Source organism: Oryzias latipes, chromosome 7 (genome assembly GCF_002234675.1).
Source record: "Oryzias latipes chromosome 7, ASM223467v1".
Classification (NCBI taxonomy): domain Eukaryota; kingdom Metazoa; phylum Chordata; class Actinopteri; order Beloniformes; family Adrianichthyidae; genus Oryzias; species Oryzias latipes.
The window spans coordinates 32,556,814-32,578,217 of NC_019865.2; the positions used below are offsets into that span (position 1 = coordinate 32,556,814).

A 21,404-nucleotide genomic window follows, 5' to 3' on the forward strand; every position below is an offset into this window, starting at 1 on the left:
AAAAAAGAAAAAAATCTGGTTGCATGGAACAAATGTAAAAAGCAGAGAGAGGAAGCTGAATGTTCTGGAGGCTTCAGGATCACAGGAGACAAACAGCAGACTGCGATGGTCATCATCACAGCTGATGCAGAGCTGAGCAGATGAATCAGCAGAAGGTCTGCAGACTGTTGGCATGTTTAGGGTTGTTACAAAAGGCAAGCTTCTTCTGCAAATGCCACTCAGTGCAGCTAAATAATTCATCTCTCAGTGTATTTTTGCCCTGTGCAGAGCGAGGGGAGCTTTCTTAGTGCCATGTGACCAAAAACAGGAGCAGACAGTTGTCTTCATACATCCTGCTCATTCATTGCTCCAAAGACTGAGTCAAAGCAGAGTTTTACCGCCAGGAAGCTCCACCATGAGCAGCATGGTCCAGAACCCTTACATCGGCCGGACGCCGAACACTCGGGTGAGTACCGAAAATCACAAGTGCTTGATGCACTTCCTCAAATTTCTTCTCACAAGTGCTTTTTGAAGATGATAATTCTCACCATCAGGAAGGACGGACCTACTTTATTGAGCATGGGGGGTTTCTCTCAGACCTCAGGAGGAGAAGAAAGACTGCTCCTGAATAATTTGCAGCACGAGATCACAAGTTTAATTTTTAAAATCTAAATGTGTGGTAGACAAAGTTAAAGGAAAGAAAAACAGCCGTTTTTTTTCAAACACCTTCAGGGGTCAGTAACCCTTGTGCTATCCTAGGCACTTTAACGTTGGGAGTTGGGTCATCTAGACCCACTAGACAGAGCTCTGAACCTTTTTTCTTCAATGATTTGTGATCTTCACTGGTGTCCATGGATTACATGAAATCTTTCCACCTTTATCCACCTTTGTCATGGTAGGGAGAACACGTCAATGTAAGGGGGGGTCATCTAAGATAGCACAAGGGTTTTAAGGAAAGCTTTATGAGATCTTTGACCGTTAGATGAGAGAAAAAATGTTCAAAAACATTTTTCCTGCATTCATGTTGCGGATGGGTTAGGGTTAACCCAGGTCGTGGTGAACACTTATACAACATGTAAGGGTCAGTGTAGGTCAGGGGTGGCGAACAAGTTTGACACCAAGAGCCGAATTTTTTCACTGTGAGAGTCAAAGAGCCACATCACACACTGACCTGCCAAGACGCACACACACACACACGCAATTAAAGCCGTATTATTGTCCATAACACACTCCTCTCCCTACAACAGGACAGCAAGTATTGTACTGGTGTTTATTTCAAGGAAAGAGTCCACCCTCAATACACACATCAATGCAGCTTAGCCAGAGTTAACACAGAGACTACCCTGGAGGTCAGATACCCCCTCCACACACACAGGCACCTCTCTCTCATTTCATGCACACACTCTCTCTCTCTTCATCTCACTCTTTTCTCTGCCTCTCTCTGACACACAACTACTCAGTGACGGGCAGTAAGGTTTATGCTGGTGAGAATGTGACTCCTCTGAAGTCAGATTTATGATGATAAAACTGAATATTTCATCGTTTATCCAACAGCATTTAACTGGTAATTCTTTGTGTCTTAACATTCCCTTTTCAATGATACTTACACCAACAAATACACAAACATCTGGACAGAGCCTCCTTCTGGTGTCTGAGTCATTCATATTCACAATAAACGTATTAAATACATTACATTTCGGTTGTGTGCAACTTAAATTAATTTTGACCCTCATTAGAATATCTTGCTTTTATGTTTTTTATTCAAAATTGAATGACTGACATTTGCATCAAAAGCAAATAATTTATTAAATATTAATACATTGCAATGAATCAGTTTATACTAAGGAGTAATATTCCAACAAGTGCTGATTTATAATTTAACTGACTGCGTCATTCACGTCCCCTCCTTTCTGCTCACATTAGGAACCCGGTAACTTCGACACACACTCATTCAGCCAAACGGCATGCAGCTCAACTCTGCTAACAGCTACCTGGCTCATGGTTTTACACTGAAAATCCCCCCCCCCCCCCCTTCCCATGAGTCTTAGGGGCTGAAGGCGGGGCTAAGCCCCAGGCCAGTTGTAGCCTCTCTGATCAGCTCCATTTGTGCCAAAAATCTGTTTTTGTGTCCACTGCTATGTCTTTGGTCGTCTCAGTTTGTCGTCAGGACTTAGCAACCGTTGCTACTGTCGTTAGCTACTGTCGATAGCTACTGTCGATAGCTGCTGTCGTTAGCTACCGTGTTTGCTACTGTCGTTAGCTACGACGTTTCCCCGTGTTTTGTCGTTAGATGTTCTCGTTTTTCAAATTTTGCCAAAGTCGTCAGAAAAGTCCTTTGTACGGCCGGTAAATTTTTTCCTGTACTACCACAGAACGAAAAAGAAATGTTTACCAAAGCAGACGTCAGGGTTAACCATGACAACACGTTTTTAAGATGAACTTTATTTATTTATTTATTTATTTTTTTTCTTTTTTTAACTTGTCCTGTCCAACAGCTGGGCAGACAGATGAGAGCTGAGGGCCTCTTGGGTTGGACATATTTTACTTTAACAAGAGGGGTTATTAATCTTCAGACAAACCAAAGGTATGTCTGAATAAACCCCTTTTGTAATTGAGGCCAAACTTTATTAATTTCAAACATGTCTGAAAATCTTTGGTGTTGGACCGGACGGAAAAGGAAAGAGGGGAAGAAGAGAGAGGGATGTTAGAGAGAGGGGGGGTAGGGGGTGATAATAGGAGGGGAAGGGGGATAAGACCATGAAGCAGCATAGAGCAGACAGGTTTACTGGTTGTTAATCATTATGGTAAGGTTTAAATGTAAAAAAAAAAAAAGAGCGGAGCCTGTCCACACACACACTCAAATGTTATAAACACACCTGTTAGTTGCAAAAATGTCCACCTGTCGACATGTACACAAAACAGATAGTGTTCACACGCATACTTATGCCTTAAAACCAACTAGTGTGAAATATTTCAGTCATTCAGTCATGCAAACTGTTAGTGCAAAGGTGAGCTAACACCTGTGCTCAGGTGAGTGTTTATGTTCTTCTAAAATGGATGGTGGAACGTGAAAAGAAGGAGGGAGAGTGCCCAGCCATCCCCACCCCAAGACCCCCACCGCAGCAGCAGCCGGAATCCCCCCAACGCCACACGGGAACCGGCAGGGAACAACCGCCGCCCGGGCGACCAAGCCCGCCACCCAGGCCAGGGCCAGCAGGGCCGCCGCTAGGCCCCCAAAGCCAGAGAGCAGGGAGGCACGGAGGGAAAGAGAGCGCCGCCCCAGCCCAACCAGGAGAGCAGCCCCCCCGCCGCGCCGGGAGAACCCAATGCAGGGCCCCACCGGAGAAGGACGCCCACAGCCCCAGACGAGCACCCCACCACCACCCAGGAGTTCCGGGCATCCCCCCGCCCCAACCCCAGGTACGAGCCAGGACCCCCCAAGGGAGACCCGCTCCGCACTCCAGGCAGCCATCCGCCCGGCCCACGGTTGGTCCAGGGAGGAGCGAGGCAGGGGCCCGCTGCCCCCGCCCAGGAGGGGGGAACCCCGGGGAAAAAAGAGGGCCCACAAGGGGTGTTGTAAATATGGCCCGACCAGGCTCGGCCACAGTTGGAAATTTGGCGGGGCCCAGCACTCAGGAGCAAGGACAAGAACCCACCCCCCAGGGACACGAACACCCCCGGCTCAGATGTAATGTGAACCCCCCCACCGCGCGGAGAGAGCACCGCCGGGCCCAGGAAGCCGGCACCCCGGGGACACGGCCGCCGTTGCAAAGGGGCCCGTACCCCTCACCAGGGAAGAGGCAGGGGACAGATGGTCCTAGATCCCACCTTCCTTGCAAAATGTGTGTGCGTGTATGTGTGTTTGAGAGAGTGTGTGTGTGCATGTGTGTGTGTTTATGTTGGGATGTATATATTGAGGGGGGAGGGGTGTATGTACTAAGGGGCGTGCAGTTAAAATTGGCGGGTAGGGCACTAAGGGGAAATCTCCTGATTACTCACAGTGACGCCCCCTCACCCTCCCCACCAAGGGGCCCTAAATGTCTAAGGTGCGGTTAAAATTGGCGGGTAGGGTGCTAGGAGGACATCTGCTGCTTGCTGGCAGTGATGTCCAAGCACCCCCCCTACCAAGGGCCCTACATGTTTAAGGTGCAAATAAAACCGAAAGAGGGGGGGCCCACTCCATACGGCAACCATAGGAGGGGGGCCACTGCCTAGTAAACCCCCCCCCAAGGCTCATCGCAGGCTAAGCCCCCCACACCCTCACCCTATTATGAGGTTATATGAGGAAGGGGGTAAGTTGGGGACAGCTGATAGACTGTCCCCCGGTGGTCAAACAGCTGTCCCCCCCCCCCCCCCAACAAGAGGGCCAGGCCCACCCAGCCCAGGGGCCCCACCCCCCGAGGCGCCGACACCCCAGGCCCAGCACCACCCCCCCACACAGAGAGAGAGGAGCCAGAAAGCGTTGGCCCCCCCCCGGAGCAAGCCCAGGCCCCCACCCCCAAACGCCGGCCCTAGAAGAGCTCTGGTCAGGCCTCGACGGGACCGAGGCAGCCAACCGGCCGGGGAAACCGCCGATGGCCTCAGCGGAGACCCCGACCCGTCAACCCCCCCTGCCCCGTACCAATAGTGCCCCCCCCCCCCCCCCCCAGAATGCCCCCCCACAGGACAGGGCCGACAAGACCCACCACCCCCCCAGACCCCGCAGCTGAAGCGGATGACACCCAGAGCGACCGGGGGCCCCAAGAGGGTTGTCCCGTCCCGCCCCAGAGCCAGGGAAGGGCCGATCCCAGCCCCAGGTGTAGATGGGAAGCCCATCCAGCGCCGCTGGGCCCCCCCCGAGCAGCGCCCCCCGCCAACCCCCCCCAGCACAGGCAAAGGGACCACCCCCCAAGCCAAGCCAGACCACCACCCCACCCCCCCGCCACGCACCCCCACACCCAAGCCCAGAGGACCACGCAGCGCCCCAGCCCGCCCCACCCAGGCGCCGGACCCGACCCCCCGACCAACGGAGCCCCCACCACCCCCCGCCAGGCCCCGGAGGCCCCGACCCCCACCCCGCCCTACGGCAGAAGGGCAAGGAGCAGCGACGACCAGGCCCCCCCCACCCCCTAAGTCATGGAGTTAGCTATGGGAGACCAGAGAGACTGAATTCTTTCAAAGTTACTTGAACTTTGGGCTGACATTTTTTCCAAGCTGATATGATCAAGCAGCAGATTTCTGTGTTGACTTATATTTATATTTTTCTTGCTTTTCCAATTTATTAAAATAGTTTTTTAGCAATGCAAAAAGTTATGAAAATGATAGAGCCTAATCCTCCTTCTACATCGATGGCACGCATGTCACCAAGCACACAAAGTGACGGTGAAGCTGTGATTGAAACCTTAAGCCAGACTGATAGATCGGCACATACCTGCTGCCAGAGAGCCTGTACAGGCGTGCAGAACCACAGTGCATGCATGTAATTATCGGGTAGATTACTGTCACAGTGCTGACAAATGTCTGAGTTGCTGAGACCCATCTTGAACATCCTCTGTCCAGTGTAGTATATTCTGTGAAGAGTTTTGAAATGGATTAGCTGCAGATTTGGACTTTTTGTCATTTTAAAGGTGTTTAGACAAAGTTCTGACCAAAAGCTTTCATCTGTGCTGATGCTCAAATCCGCATCCCATTTTGTTGTCGGAAGTGAAATATTGTTATCTAAATTACATAAAAGTTTGTATATTTTGGAGAGAGTTTTATTCATTGAGAAATTGATCAGAGTGGTAACTACATCTGGTAGCTTTAAATCGTTGTCTCTGTATTTAAACTTTTTAGTAATAATTGATTTAAGTTGCTGATATTCCAAGAAGTTATATATTCCATGTTTGTCTTGAAGTTCCTGGGGAGTTATGAATCTTCTATCAATAATTATGTGCTCTAGTTGTTTTATGCCCCCTGCTTGCCAAGCTGGGAAGTGGATAATTTTTTTGTTTATGAGGATGTCTGGGTTGTTCCAGATGGGTGTCATTTTGCACGGTTGAATTGATGATTTTGATATTTTGAGAAATTCCCACCAGGCTGTTAAAGTGGCATTTATATTAATACTTTTGAAACAATCCTGTTTTTTAACTATTTGGCTAATAAATGGAAGATCTGACAGGTTGATCTTTCCACATAACGCCTGTTCCAAGTCTAACCATGAGTTGGTTTCTGGATTATTTTTTAACCATTTTAAGATGTATTGTAATCTATTTGCAAGAAAGTAATTGTGGAAGTTAGGTAATTCTAATCCTCCACAGCTTTTTGCAGATTTTAAAGTTTTTAGACTAATTCTTGCAGGTTTATTGTTCCATAGAAAGCTTGATATGGATGAGTCTAATGTTTTGAACCATTTTAATGGCGGTTGTGTGGGAATCATTGAGAAGAGATAATTAACTTTGGGTAAGATTTTCATTTTTACCGTGGCTACCTTGCACATAAGGGACAAAGGCAGGTTGGTCCAGCGTGTTAGATCGTCCTGTATGTTTTTCAGTAATGGGGTGTAGTTTAGCTGCACCAGTTCTGATATTTTGGGGGAAAAATAAATACCTAGATATTTTATATTGCCTGATTTAACTGGTATTGTGAGTCCTTGCTCCGCATTACTGTTCAGTGGTAATAAAACAGATTTATTCCAATTAATGAAATAGTCTGATATAGAAGAGAATTCATTAATGATTGTTGCCGTTTCATTTACAGAATGTATATTACTTAAAAACAGTAATATGTCATCTGCATAGAGACTAATTTTATGATGGCTGTGTTTGGTTTTAATTCCTTTAATACTCTCATTCTGTCTTATTGCTGCAGCTAGAGGCTCAATAAATATAGCAAAAAGAGAAGGAGAGAGTGGGCAACCCTTTCTAGTTCCTCTTCCAAGAAAAAACCTGTTGGAAGTTTGTTTATTAGTTCTAACTGATGCATTGGGGTTGTGATATAATATTTTGATCCAATTGATGAATGCTTCTCCAAACCCAAACTTATGGAGGGCAGCAATGAGGAACTTCCAATTTACTCTGTCAAAGGCTTTTTCAGCATCCAGTGATAGTATAGTCATTTCCTGGTTTTTGATGGTGGCAAAGTCTATTATGTTAACGAGTCTGCGGACATTGTCATCCGAGTGTCTGCCTTTGATGAATCCAGTTTGATCAAAGTGAATTATGTGAGGAGTGACTTTTTCTATTCTCTGTGCTAGTGCTTTGCAGATAATTTTTACATCTGCATTAATTAAAGAAATGGGGCGATAGCTTGAAGGACTCGTGGGGTCTTTATCTGGTTTTAGAAGAAGGATAATGTTGGCAGAGTTCATGTTAGGTGGTAGAGATTGGCTTTCATTGATAAATTTTACCGTTTTATTAAACGTTGGTGCCAGTTGTTCCCAGAATTCCTTATAAACTCTGCAGGAAAGCCGTCAGGCCCTGGTGCTTTGCTGTTAGGCATAAGTAACAGAGCTTCATGAAGCTCAGACAACGAGAGCGGAGAGTCTAAATTTGTGATTTGATCTTCGTTTAACTTGGGCAGGTTTATATTGTTGAGAAATGAGTTGATGCTTTGTTCTGATGGATTGATCTGTGGAGTGTATAAGTTTTGATAAAAGTCTTTAAACGCATTATTAATTTTTACCGGGTCATGGGTGACATTCCCTGTTTGGTCCATAATAGAAGTGATTGTTGATTTTTCTTTATTAATTTTAAGCTGATTAGCTAGAAATTTGCCAGATTTATTTGAGTTTTCATATCTTTCCAGTCGAAGCCTTTGTATCTGGAATTGTGTTTGTTTATTGATGATGTCATTAAACTGCAGCTTTAAATTTTTCAGAAGTCCCAGAATGTGTTTCTGTGAAGAAGCAGCATAAGCAGTCTCCAGAGTTTTGATTTTATTTTCTAATTCAATAATAAAAATAAGATGAACTTTATTTTGATATTCCCTCAAACGCGTATTGCTAGAAAGGGGGGGGGGGCATGCATACAACGCTTGACACGAAAACAAAGAGGCGCATTACCGCCACCACCTGATCTGGAGGCGAACTACTTCTATTTAACGCGGAGAATGACACATAATAAATATGAACATTTTACGAAGACTATTTATGAATGTGCTGTGTTCTGATCATGAAAAACGTGGCTGATTTATTAATAATAAAATTACAAACACATTGGTGTTGATTTAATGTATTTGTTCAGAAATAAACCCTCAAGTCATTAGTCCATGGCAATATTTATTTTTTTGCCGCTGAACGATTTACGGGGGCCTTGCAAGGAGGCCTTTAAAATATCTTCGATGAGTTACCTTCTCAAATTTTAGTGGGTCGAGTCACTAATTATGAATATAACAGTCGAATACTGACTGGTTTTTGAGCTTTTCTTTTTAATCTATTTATGTGACCATGAGATGGTGCACTCGGGACCAGTATAAGGCTCTTATTAGCCCGTCTGCTTCTCGTTTATCCATCAGATTTGTAACAACATATTTTATAAAGATCAGTCATTTTTCAAAATAATTTGAAATAATAGTTTCATCACAAGATTAAATTAAAGCCATACTCTAAATAACTTTAAACGGGAACGTGAAACCGTTGTACGCTGCACCCCCCTCCTCTTTCTGGCAGTGCGCGTTTGCAGGATTGTCAATAAAGGTTTTTTTTTTTAAGTGTTTTGTTCCGTAATAATACGGGAAACAATTTATCGACCGTACAAAAGACTTCTCTGACGACCTTTGCACAATTTGAAATACAGCAAGATCTAAGGACACGACATGGTGAGAAAACGTAGCAAACGACACTAGCAACGGTTGCTAAGGATCTTCCTGACGACATGGTGAGACGACGTAGCAAACGACACTAGCAACGGTTGCTAAGGATCTTCCTGACGACACGTGAAACGACATAGCAAACGACACTAGCAACGGTTGCTAAGGATCTTCCTGACGTCGTAGTTAGACGACATGGGATAAGGACAATGACAAAGATAAAGTTTAAGGATAAAGCAAGCATTTACATCACAAAGTTAATACAAAGTAATAATCAAAGAATCATGGGCATGCAGAAGATATTGCTTAGTAGTACATAGACATGAACCAATGTAAAATGAACTCATTCAATAGACATAGACAATGAGCCCAAAGCATAGACAGTGGACGCAAAAACACGATCAGTAGACATAGACAATGGACCAAAGACATAACAGTGGACGCAAAAACACATTTTGATATTTTTGGCACAAATGGAACCTCATACGATGTCTGTTCTCCAAATTATAACAGGGCCTTCTTTCAAAGAGATTTCTGCTCATTTATCTTCGGTTCTCTCGCTGCCTCATCAGTGACAAGCGGGGATCTCAGGCAGTCAGTCTCTGCATTAAAGGATCCATGAGAAAAGTGATCTGCGGTCGTTTCCGTCCAGTTGCGCAAGCAGCGTCACGTTCTGCGCTTCATTCATTCTGATTGCAGCTTTCTGCTGTGAGCTCCACAAAGAAGGAGAGTGGAATGATTGCCGTTTTGAATCAAGAAGTTTTTCATTTTCTCCGGGATACGTTTTGTTCTTTTCTGCCATGACCAATGTTACTGCTTCCAAAAGCTCATAATAATAAACACCGTGACGCCATTCTGTTCAGTAAAAAGTAAGAATCTTCCCGTTCTTCCAGAAACATCCTGTGTTTATCTGTATATTCTGAATTTCACCATTTTGACCATGAGGGTAACGGTCTGCACACTTATCAATCTTTATCTATGTGTTCCGGCAGTGGGCGTAACCTGCGCAAATGATTGGCGGTCACGTATGTGTCGGGAGCAGAATCAAACACACACACACTGCCAAATTACTTTTATTATTAATTATTTATTTTTAATACCCTCTGATGGTTTTAGTGTGGTTTAGGAGGGAAAAATTATGAAATGAGGCACAGGATATGGAAAATATGACGAGACGCAAGGAGCCGCACGCTCATTGTCCAAGAGCCACCCCTGGTGTAGGTGAAGTAGGTGAGGCGCAGGCTTGTCTTACAGATTCTTCATTTTATTCAACGTGACTCAGACCCTGCGCGCTGCACAAGGGAGCCTGATAGTACTGTTTATGTGATATATGTGTGCTTCTCTCCTGCAGCCTGACTGTTAGAAATGAGGAACTGAGAATGTGTGGACATCCTACGGGCACTTACGCATCACGTGCACACCCCATGCATGTGGCATTTGCACACGATCAGTAAACCAGTGAGCGCACTTAATAAACCCTTGTGCTATCCTAGGCATTTTAAAATACGGAGTTGGGTCATCTAGACCCACTAGACAGTGCTCTGAACCTTTTTTCTTCAATGATTTGTGATCCTCACTGGTGTCCATGGATTACATGAAATCTTTCCACCTTTATCCACCTTTGTCATGGTAAGGAGAACACGTCAATGAAAGGGGGGGTCATCTAAGATAGCACAAGGGTTAAAGACGAAAGTGTGGCTTTAGAGCACCATACAACAGCATCATCATAATAGCTTTTCACTTACATTATCCTTAAAAATACTCCACTATACACTTACCACACCCACAACAAGGGTGCGTTCCATTTTCATGATGTCCCATAACCCTTGTGCTATCTTGTGGGGTCCTGATGACCCCCCCCCCCCCCCCCTTCCATTGACATGTTCTCCCTACCATGACAAAGGTGGATAAAGGTGGAAAGATTTCATGTAATCCATGGACACCAGTGAAGATCCCACCCTCTATGGGTTCGTACATCCCAAAACCCCACAGCCCCCACATGGGTGCATGTGACTAAGACATTAGATTCATGTTGTGACATTGTCCATCAGGAGAAAACACACCTGTGCACTGCTTGGACCATCAGATGGACGATATCCATGTCGGAAAAAATAAATTCCACACAAAGGAGACCAGATGAAATGGTGGAAAAAAAACAGAAATATGGTTTGTGATGTATTTCATTACAACAGTTGTTGGTCACCTTTCTCACAAGCCATAAGAGTTAGCCACAGTGAATCAGTTTTCACTGATTTTCACAGAGTTGTATGGTGGGTGTTCGTCCTGACAACCCTGTTTTTAGTTAGGTGGAAGCATCACTGGCCTTGCCCAAGGAAACATGATGGATGAAACCCCTTGTGCCCCCCAGTCCTACACCCAGCCAACTATCCAAGACTAAACAAAAAGTGTTCACCATTATTAATGTCAGGAAATTCTGGTGATATCTTAAACCTTTTGAAGAAATATTTTGTTCTGTTTTGTTTGTTCTCCTGTTTATAGATAGACATGGAATGGGCTGGTCCAAGCAGCTCACCGATTGGGTGACAGTGAAAGGCTGTTGATTGGTTGATTCATTGAGAAGCAAAAGATTTTACTTGATTGTAGATCAATGCACATGCTTGTATGTGCACGTGACGTTTCACACACGGTGCAACAGCATTTTTGCGGCAGGACTAGTTATGAAACAGTTTTACAGACACACACGTTATTAATTACAAACACAAAACTTTTGCAATTGGACAATTTTTGTGGACAATTGCAGAATCTGTATGCAGATGAACACTTTACTTTCTACAGATACCAAATCCTTTAACAGTCACACAAATCTCTTGTTACATGTAAAATAAACTTCTTTATAGACTGACAATTTTTTTTTCAACAAGTACAAAATGTTTTTACAGACACTTAAAACTCTTATTAGAAATACGAAACCTTTTTACTGACGGATAATACTTGTGCAACAAATTTAACTTTGTGAAAGTATTTCTCTTAGTTTGAAAAGGTCAGGTAGAGGAATTGGTGATGGGAGACGTGTCAATCTTTAACCACAGCCTTTGCTAAAATAGCCATGGCCTTTCTCTGCACCCCCTCCCTCTATCCCTAAATATGAAGGTTGGTGGGAGGGGCTTAAAGTCTGTCATATGGATCCTAAAATGAGCCCCAGGATTCGGAGCCTTTAGCAGTAACACTGAAGCTGTGGCTCAACCCCCCCCCCCCCCCCCCCCCCCCACATTCTTACCTATAGACATTTAAAAAGAAGGTTTAATTTCTACAGACTAAACATCAAGATGTCTGACTCCAGAACTGAAACCAATAGTCCAGTCCATAAAAGAGAAGCTGGTAGCTGAAGACTTTTTTTGTCTGCGTCTGAAGCAGCTATGAAACCGCATCTTTTAAATTTTCTTTATCGAAGAATATCAGAATAATGCATGAAGATTAAAGATAAAGTTTTTAGGGGATGTATTTCACTTCCAATAACACACCAAACTATGTTTTAAAACAGTTGTCAAGGCTTTCTCACTCATTCATTTAAATCACTGAATTAAGATTAATTAGGCAATAAATTGGGTAAAGCCATTTCATACTATAAGAAGTAAAAGAAGTCCATTGCTAAAGCTTCTAAAAATATATGCCTTAGATCTGAACTCATGAAGTCTGTTAGTTTTCCTTTTCTGCTTCACTCAGTTTAACTCTGAACCCTAAAACTTTAATGTGCCCACAATATTCATCATTCATGAGAAAGCTGCAGCATTAAAAGCTTTATCAACCAATGGGGAAGTATTGTTCTCATGAGAAAACGTTAAAATGCTAGGAAGCAAATGTAATGCTATTACATAACTGACATCTGATGTAATCACAATTTACTTTTACTCTAAACTCAAAGCACTGAAGGTGCTTTTACTTTGAAACAAAGTAAATGCTCTGTCCTCTGTGGAGGATGAAAGTAACAGGAAACATTTTCCTCTGCTGCTCAAAGATTTTCTGAAACAACAGAGGAGAACATTTGTGTTAAGTAGAACTGCAGAAGTTTCCTTTAGACCAGAAAAGTTCAACCTGTCTTTTTCAATGTCAGCTCAGATCACAGTTCACACTTTCACAATGCCAATTCCAATTCACAGCATCTGCAGCTCAAATGAACTCAAAGTTCATTCATTGTTGGGAGACAACACAGACAACAGCCTTCAGCGGTTCTAATTTAAGGTTCATTCAGTTTGATTTTTCTCTGTGCTTGTGGGTGGATTTCCAGGTGCCTAAGCCTGGTGGAGTTGTTCCAGCTCCACCTGTGAGCCGTGACGGCAGCGGCAGTTTTCGCAGCAGTAGCATCAGTAGTGATGGGTCTGGAGGCAGGATCCTGTCCCTGTTATCCATGAGCGACAACGTTCATGGCGGCCTGAGCTGCTTCTTGCCAGAACAAGCCCTGGAGCACGAGGAGAGGCGTCAGCGTATTTGCCAGTTAGCAGAGATTCAGCGCCTGAAGGAGGTCCGTGCTGCCGCCCAGCTCAAAAACCTGGAGGACTTTCTCAAGATGAACCACGTTTCTTTAAAGGACACAGTGTCTTATACCACCGGCATGTATTACAGGTAAGGAGGTGCAGACATGAGTCATCCTCCTACAGACAAATACAGTTACAGACTGGGGTGAGTCAAGAGGAGGTTCACAGTAGAAGGTCAGTGCACGGCTGAATCAGTTTGACTCCCTGAGTCTAGACATTTAGGAAATGTGGTCAGTTATGATCAGCCTACAGGCTCATGTCAGCTCATCAGACCATAAACCCCCCAAAAACTGAGCTTAACTGGAATAGAAATATGACCAATCATAGACTTGTTTCCTCTCCAGGGATCGCCTTCTCAAGTCAAAATCTCACACAAACCCTTCCACGTGTTTTTACTGGTAAATCAATGAAAAGAGCTATACTGCCACCCACTGTACTGGAGGGTGTGTAACACCTGCCTCCAGCAGACAAAAGCAGGAGAAACAAACAAGAAAGATCAGGACTTCATTTTTGTTGACAGGGATTCTTGGGAATGCTGCTTGGTGTCAGGAGGCCCCCCTGATCTGCGTTTATCTCCCTCCAAAACAGAGTAGAACTGAAATGTAAAGAGGAGGATGCTGATTGGATCATGAAGGTGGAGATCTTAAGGTCTGCAGCACAGGAGGGTTGAGGGTTTGTGACAAAGACAGTTCATGTCTTTAGCCAAACAAACACAGCTGCAGAGATTGCAGGAGAGCCCTCCAGACTTTGCACGTGTTGCAGCACATTAACATGGATGAAACTGCCGAGTCCAGTGATCAAGTGCCCAGCTTGGGTTAATGCAGGTTCACACCTACTGATAGTAGAATATAGTTGTTTTTCTCCACGGCCTTAACTCATCATTTCTGTGCCAACAGAAACCTGGGAAGATCAGGGCTGAGGGTGTCCTGTCTTGGACTAGGCAAGTATGGGTTTAATGTGATTTGACAGATCCATTGTGATTGCAACTACAAAACCACAAATGTGTGAAGATAAATAAACAATCCTCTTCTGCTGTAGCCTCTGCTTTCCACACATACGTTTACAGTCCTGTTGTTCATTTTCTGTTGATCATCTGTCACTTTAACACAAAAGCATGAAACATGAACTGTGGTTTTTATGTGACAATGATTTCCATGATGGTCCTCAGGTTTAACAACAGGAGACTTAAACTAAAGACACATGGGTTCTCCTCTGACTGGCTCTGTCTTTTCTGTACTCTGTTCAGTGAGTTGATCCAGAATGGTGTAATGTTTGGTTCTTCTTCTGTTCCAACCGCAGCAGTAGTTCGGGTCAGAGGCAGAATGGGATCAGTTTTTTGGGGGACTGAACCCAGTCCTCTTATGTGGCTCAAATCCTGGCTGGGACCTTTCTGTGTGGAGCTTGCATGTTCCTGATTCTCCACATGTGGGTTTTTTCCTGACACTCAGTTTTCCTCCCACAGTTCAAAAACAGGCTTCATGGGGAAATTGGTGTGTGTGTGTGTATGTGTGTGTGTGTGTGTGTGTGTGTGTGTGTGTGTGTGTGTGTGTGTGTGTGTGTGTGTGTGTGTGTGTCTGTCTGTCTATGGTCCTGCAACAGACTGGACTCCTGTTAGGGGTGAACCCCGCCTTCACCTGACAGTAGCTGGGTTGGCTCCAGCAACTCTGTGACCCTGAAAGGGATCCAGCGGGATCTGAAGATGGATAGAGCAAACATAATAGTATATTATGTTATAATTTTGACCAACAGGAAAATAATTTAATTTGAAATGATCCAATCCCTTTAAGGCTTTTATATCTGCAAAACCTTTTAAGTTTTAATAGTGAAAGCTGCCGTGTAAAACATCAAAGTAGCAGACTTTAAAGCATGCGTAGTGTCTCTGTCCTTCATCAAATGTCTTCTTCCTCCTAACATCCTGTCCCGTCAGCGTGACAGTTTGTCCTCATTTGTCCTCTGCAGGGACCTGGATTACATTTGGAGGTCAGATCACAGAACAGGTAGCAGAACATTTTTCTTGGACCGGCTAGATTAGAGATGGCAGAAACAAACACATTGACAGAAAAAAAAACACCTTCACTGGAAATGAAGCAGCGTTTGATGATGCTCATGGAGATAAACAGAACAAAACAGAAAGAACTTTCCTTAGATGGCAGGATCACTTCACTTTCTAACTCTGTCAGTCTTATGCTACATTCACAGCGGGCATGTGACCTGGGTTTCAGGAGGCGTGTCACAGTGACACGCCTCCTGAAACGCAGCTTTAGCATATGATGTTCACACTGGACTATCCTTACCCAAAAGCCTGCCACCTACAGCCGGAAGAGGCTTGGTGAAAAATGTTGAAGCGTTGCAAATGCCGCATATCCTTTTCCAGCCTTTTTCTTTCACAGCTCTATTCCGATTAATGAAAGACCGAAATTATTAACTTCTCCTCCACGGTCAGTCTTTAAATGGTTGGCACTTTGTGAATTAGAAGGGACGCCATCCAAACGTCACCACCAAATCCGAGTCCCTGAATGGTCACCTGGTTTAACCTTCAACGCACATCCATTGAACGAGTGTTGAAATTCATAGAGCCCAAAAACAGTCGTAGAAACTTGCGTGGCTACGCACGAATGCAAGAGTTTTAAACATGGAAGCCTCCATCACTTTTCCAAGCATTTACACAGACTTTGCTTTTGAAAGTGGTCAACTGAACGCACGTCTTTGAGGGCAGTGTGAACGCAGGATTACAGGTTGCAGAGACACATATGTGCACGTGTGTGTATCGTGTATCACTGAGATAATGACAGAAATAATTTCTATATAAGGTGAAAAGATCACATGGTTATAAAGTAGTTATGTGTCTAATTTCTGATTTTCCTGCTTAGGTTGCAGAGGAAATGATGACCCTTGCATATGACAATGGAATTAATTTGTTTGATACAGCTGAAGTGTACAGTGGAGGAAGGTAAGCATCATATTTCAGACATTTCCTTCACTCCTTTAGCCTCGCAGAGATTCCAGAATAAAGAACTCTGTGACTTTACAACTTCTGATTTCCAGCCTCATTTGCTTTTGTAGCTTTGTAGAACAAACTGGAACCAAACTCCTGAATTCTTCCCAGTTTACTCGACTGTGTTACATGTTTTAATCCACTTTGTTGTTCAGTAAACATGTTTGAGGAAGAGGACACAGATGTATTGGAGCACAGCAGAAGAATTCACTTACAACTACATGTATATACACACATACACACACAAACACACAAATGCACCTGTGTATACACAAGCAAACCGTCATGCACACATACAATTTACACAGATGCACAGGTACACACATGGATACACATGTGTAACATGTGAAACTGTCTGCTGGTTTCAGGGCTGAAGTAATGCTGGGAAGAATGATCAAGAAGAAAGGATGGAGGTAAAGTAGAGTTTTCCCAAAATGTTCACCTTGTTTGTGTTAATGATCCTTTTTGACTGTAAAACCAGGAGTTCTGGTGCTTTGGCTTTTAGTTTGTCATTCATGGACCAGCTCAGCCATGTTTTGTTCCAGTTTGTGTCTCATGTGAAGTGATGTGGTAGAATGTTACCTCATTTTAACATAGGAGCCATCACACGCATGACCACAGTGGCGTGCTTCACAGGACTCTCAATCAGTCAGCAGGAAGACACATGAGTGCAGAGTGATAACAGGTCATCACTGTTGCAGGTATGAAGGATCTTTTGGGTTTGGGTTGAAGGTTAAGGACAGACCTGAAGAAGACTCAGACTGTAGGCTGTTTCATGGCTGTGAGCGACATTACCTTTAATGTTCAGCAGTTACGTGTTGGTCTGTTTGACTAGAACACCTCCACCTCCAATTCCTCCTCCACATCACCCAAAATGTTTCTTTTTTCCATATTGAAAGTCAGGGCCTGACATGAACCAGACTTTGCTTGATGCATGTGTGCAGCAGGAGACTTAAACCATGTCAGAGGTTTCTGGTTTGGTTTCAGTGACAGAGTTCCAGTTCAGTTCCACAGAGAAAGCCTGCAGAGGCTCATTTCTATTCTCATGTCTTTGTAGGCGATCCAGTTTGGTCATCACCACTAAAATCTTCTGGGGTGGAAAGTCTGTATATATTCTCTTCTAACTCACTCTTCTGATTTCATTGCCACACTGGATTTAGTGAACAATACTGATAATTGCATAATAATCAATTAATCTTTTTTGACACTAACCTATAGTGCAAAGGCAGAAGTGAACTTTGCTTTCAAAATGAATCTTTTTATTTAGTTGATGCTCGTCTTTAATGTTCCTCCTAATAGAAGCATGTATTGTGTATGATATACCGTAGATTCTGTAGCAGAAAAAGTCCTGCTGTGAACAAACTGTCTTGTTTTCAGAGCTGAAACTGAGAGGGGATTATCAAGAAAACACATTATTGAAGGTAGGACTTCAATAAGTCTCGAGTCTGCTTCTGTAATCAGATGTAATCATGCGGATGCATTTGTGAAAAAGGTTTGAAAGCTTCCCTTGACAGACTTCAGCTGCAGTATGTGGATGTGGTTTTTGCAAATCGTCCTGATCCGAACACGCCTATAGAAGGTGAGTGGAGTGTTCTTAGCAGACTGCTCCAATACTATATCACTCTTCATTATAGTACTCATTATTTAGTAAATGTGTCTTATTATTGTCTTAAAATTATTATTCTCTTATTGTTTTTTCATCATTATTGTTTTCTTATATCTTGGTTTTGTTCATTTAAACCACGGATTTGCTTGATCTATAAACTCCTGTTGATGTATTAACTGTTAGACTGCCAACATGTTTTTCTTCAGGCATCAGCTGCATACTGCTGATGACTTTAACACAGGGTCACTGAAAACACAGTGGTTTCTTAGTCATTAGTCATAGTCAAGTTTTAATGAAGTCATAGTTAGAGATCTGTTTCGACTAGAACAGAAGATTCTTTTGTTAAACTCATCTTCACAAGCTCCTATAATGTTTTTTTAATAAAAGGCCTTGGATTTGGGGCCTGGTGTTTCATTTTCTTTTGTGAAGAACGTTGTCTACCAGCAGACGACTCCGTCTGACAGCTGCTTTGGGCATTTTGTCAGAGACGGTGAGAGCAATGACCCATGTGATCAACCAGGGAATGGCTATGTATTGGGGCACATCTCGATGGACGTCAGTAGAAATTATGGTGAGATCTGAAATCTCATTATTGCACACAACTGACATTTTTCGGTTTGTTCTTTAGCCAGACCGAACTCAATTCAACGTTAAACTTAGGAACTCCTATTCTCAGTTCAATGCTTCTGCTGAATTCTGCCATAAAAATGAAATCCCTTTTAATTTTCCTTTGGAACCATGACCACATTTTTCCAAGGAGTAATGTCCACCTTCCATTCAGTACCCAATCTTGTACATGCTTTTAACCTGGTGGCCTTGCACCAAACCGATGACTGCACATGTGCCAGAACTGGACCAATCCTGATGAATCAGATGGTTTGTTTATTTATAGTTTATATAGTTTTGATCTTTTCGCTTATTTCCAAGTTAAATTAAATGTAAAGCAAACACAAAGCTGTGCAGCCAGTGACAGTAAAAAGGTGTTGGTCAACTATCAGACATTTTCTATCTTCCTCTGACTTTAACAGCCTCGTACTCTGAAGATTGACCCACAACACAGTCTGAGATGCGCTGACCTTCCGTAAAATAGGGCTAAATGCAAAAAGCACAAAAATGGGAAGAATGTATTCCTTACAAACATAACAGTTGCATTCTGTTTTGTCAAATATCACAAAGACAATAAAAAGTTTGTATTCCTACAGTCATGGCCAGACGTTCTAAGAATGACACAAATCTTCGTTTTCACAGAGTTTGCTGCTAAACTGCTTTTAGATCTTTGTTTCAGTTTTCTCTGTGATGTACTGAAATAGAATTACAAGCACTTCATTTGCTTCAAAAGCTTTTATCAACAATGACATCAGTATTTGCAGTGTTGGCCCTTCTTTTTCAGAACCTCTGCAGTTCCAGTGGACATGCTCTCTATCAACTTCCTGACTGATAGTAACCCATTCTTTCAGAATCACTTCTTGGAGTTTGTCCGAATTAGTGGGTTTTTGTTTGTCCACCCGCCTCTTGAGGATTGACCATAAGTTCTCAAATGGATTAAGATCTGAGGAGTTTCCAGGCCATGGACCCAAAATTTCAACGTTTTGGTCCCAGAGCCACTTAGTTGTCACTTTTGCCTTGTTGCCCGGTGCTCCATGGTTCTGGAAAATGCATGTTTGTCACCAAGCTGTTGTTGGAAGAAGTTATTGTTGGAGGGTGTCTTGGTACTATTCTTTATTCATGGCTGTGTTTTGGGGCTGAATTGTGAGTGAGCCCCCTCCCCTGGATGGGAAACAACCCCACACATGAATGGTCTCAGGATGCTTTACTGTTGGCGTCACACAGGACTGATGGTAGCGCTCACCTTTTCTTCTCCGGACAAGCCTTTTTCCAGATTCCCAAACAATCAGAAAGAGGCTTCATGGGAGAATATGACTTTGCCCCAGTCCTCAGCAGTCCATTCACCATACTCTTTGCAGGAGATCAATCTGTCCCTGATGTTTTTGGAGAGAAGTGGCTTCTTTGCTGTCCTTCTTCACACCAGGCCATCCTCCTAAAGTCTTGGCCTCACTGTGTGTGCAGATGCGCTCACACCTGCCTGATGCCGTTCCTGAGCAGCTCTGCACTGGTGGCACTCTGATCCCACAGCTGAATCCTCTTTAGGAGACCATCCTGGCGCTTGCTGGACTTTCCTAGACGCCCTGAAGCCTTCTAAACAAGAATTGAACCTCTTCCCTGGAAGTTCTTTATGATCCTATAAATTGTTGGTTGTGATACAATCTTAGTAGCAAAAATATCCTCCCCTTTGAAGCCATTTTTAAGCAATGCAATGATGGCTACACGCGTTTCTTTGCAGGTTATCATGGTTACCAATGGAAGCTCAATGATTCCAAGCATCACCCTCCTTTTAAGTCAAAGTCAAAGTCAGCTTGATTGTCAAATATGCTGCATCCATAAGACATACAGCACAGATGAAATAGCTTTCCTCTCACCCCACAGTGCAAGCAGCATTTAAAATAATAAATAAAAGACTTAAAAAAATTTTTTTTTTTAAACTTAACATGTCAAGTCTCCCATTCTAACCCCATCAGTCTGACAGAATGATCTCCAGCTTTGTGCTCGTCAACATTCTCACCTGAGTTAACAGGATGATGACTGATATGATCTCAGCAGGTTCTTTAATGACACCAATTAAATGCAGGGGAAAGTTTTTTTCATGGCAAAGAAGGACTACGCAATTCATCTGATCACTCTTCATAACATTCTGGAGTTTACGCAAATTACTATTATAAAAACTTAAGCAGCAACTTTTCTAATTTCCTATATTTGTGTCATTCTCAAAACGTTTGGACACAACTGTATTTTTTTTTCTTACTTCAAATCAGGTGAAAGTAGATGTGAACATCAGGGCAAGGCCCCTTCATTGATGTAAAATATAAAAACTGTAACTGTAGTAACATGATCTGATTTGATCTTAATTCAGACACAAAAACAACAGCGAGTGTTTGAATGTTTTTCTGGTGTTTTTGCAGGAAGCTTACTCTGTGGCACGGCAATTCAACCAGATCCCGCCCATCTGTGAGCAAGCAGAGTACCACATGTTTCAGAGGGAAAAGGTTGAGGTGCAACTCCCTGAACTCTTTCATAAAATAGGTGAAGATTGACTGTAACTGGTAAAAACTTCCTTTGGCTAAATGATCTTCACTTTTGCTTTAAGGAGGAGTATTTGTTTGATCAGAGTTAAGGCTCTCTGAGTAGCTTGATGTAGATCAGTTTGTTTCCTCAGATAGTTGGCTGTATTTGGCAGGTGTGAAGGTTCACCTGAGTTCTGGTGCGAAACACATAGAACTCGTATTTGTTCTGCTGCAGTTCACTGCAGTGTGAATGAAGGCGGCCTGTCTGAGAGACTGGTTAACCAAAGGCTGAAGGTCAAAGGGTTGTACATTTTGAGAAACAATCCATGCATGAACCTAAAGTGTTTCTTGGTGTTGGGGGAATGCAGGCTGCATTCAAAGTATATGATGGGAAAGGCACAAGCTCTAAGGATCTTCTTCTATTTTGGCCTTTTTATGCTTTCTGT

General features: G+C 43.3%; 1 protein-coding gene across 1 annotated transcript in view; it reads left to right on the forward strand.

Annotated features, from left to right (window-relative positions):
- Positions 1 to 251: 251 nt before the first annotated feature.
- The window catches only part of LOC101170973 (voltage-gated potassium channel subunit beta-2-like), a 41,432-nt gene continuing 20,279 nt past the window's right edge, over positions 252 to 21,404 (forward strand). Inside the window, exons 1-11 of the mRNA XM_023957072.1 lie at positions 252 to 445; positions 12,992 to 13,326; positions 14,135 to 14,178; positions 15,198 to 15,235; positions 16,109 to 16,188; positions 16,602 to 16,646; positions 17,291 to 17,335; positions 17,611 to 17,654; positions 17,726 to 17,812; positions 18,325 to 18,410; positions 20,857 to 20,977. Of these exons, the coding sequence (XP_023812840.1) occupies positions 395 to 445; positions 12,992 to 13,326; positions 14,135 to 14,178; positions 15,198 to 15,235; positions 16,109 to 16,188; positions 16,602 to 16,646; positions 17,291 to 17,335; positions 17,611 to 17,654; positions 17,726 to 17,812; positions 18,325 to 18,410; positions 20,857 to 20,977 (976 nt within the window). The 5' untranslated portion in view covers positions 252 to 394. The remainder of the gene's footprint in view (positions 446 to 12,991; positions 13,327 to 14,134; positions 14,179 to 15,197; positions 15,236 to 16,108; positions 16,189 to 16,601; positions 16,647 to 17,290; positions 17,336 to 17,610; positions 17,655 to 17,725; positions 17,813 to 18,324; positions 18,411 to 20,856; positions 20,978 to 21,404) is intronic.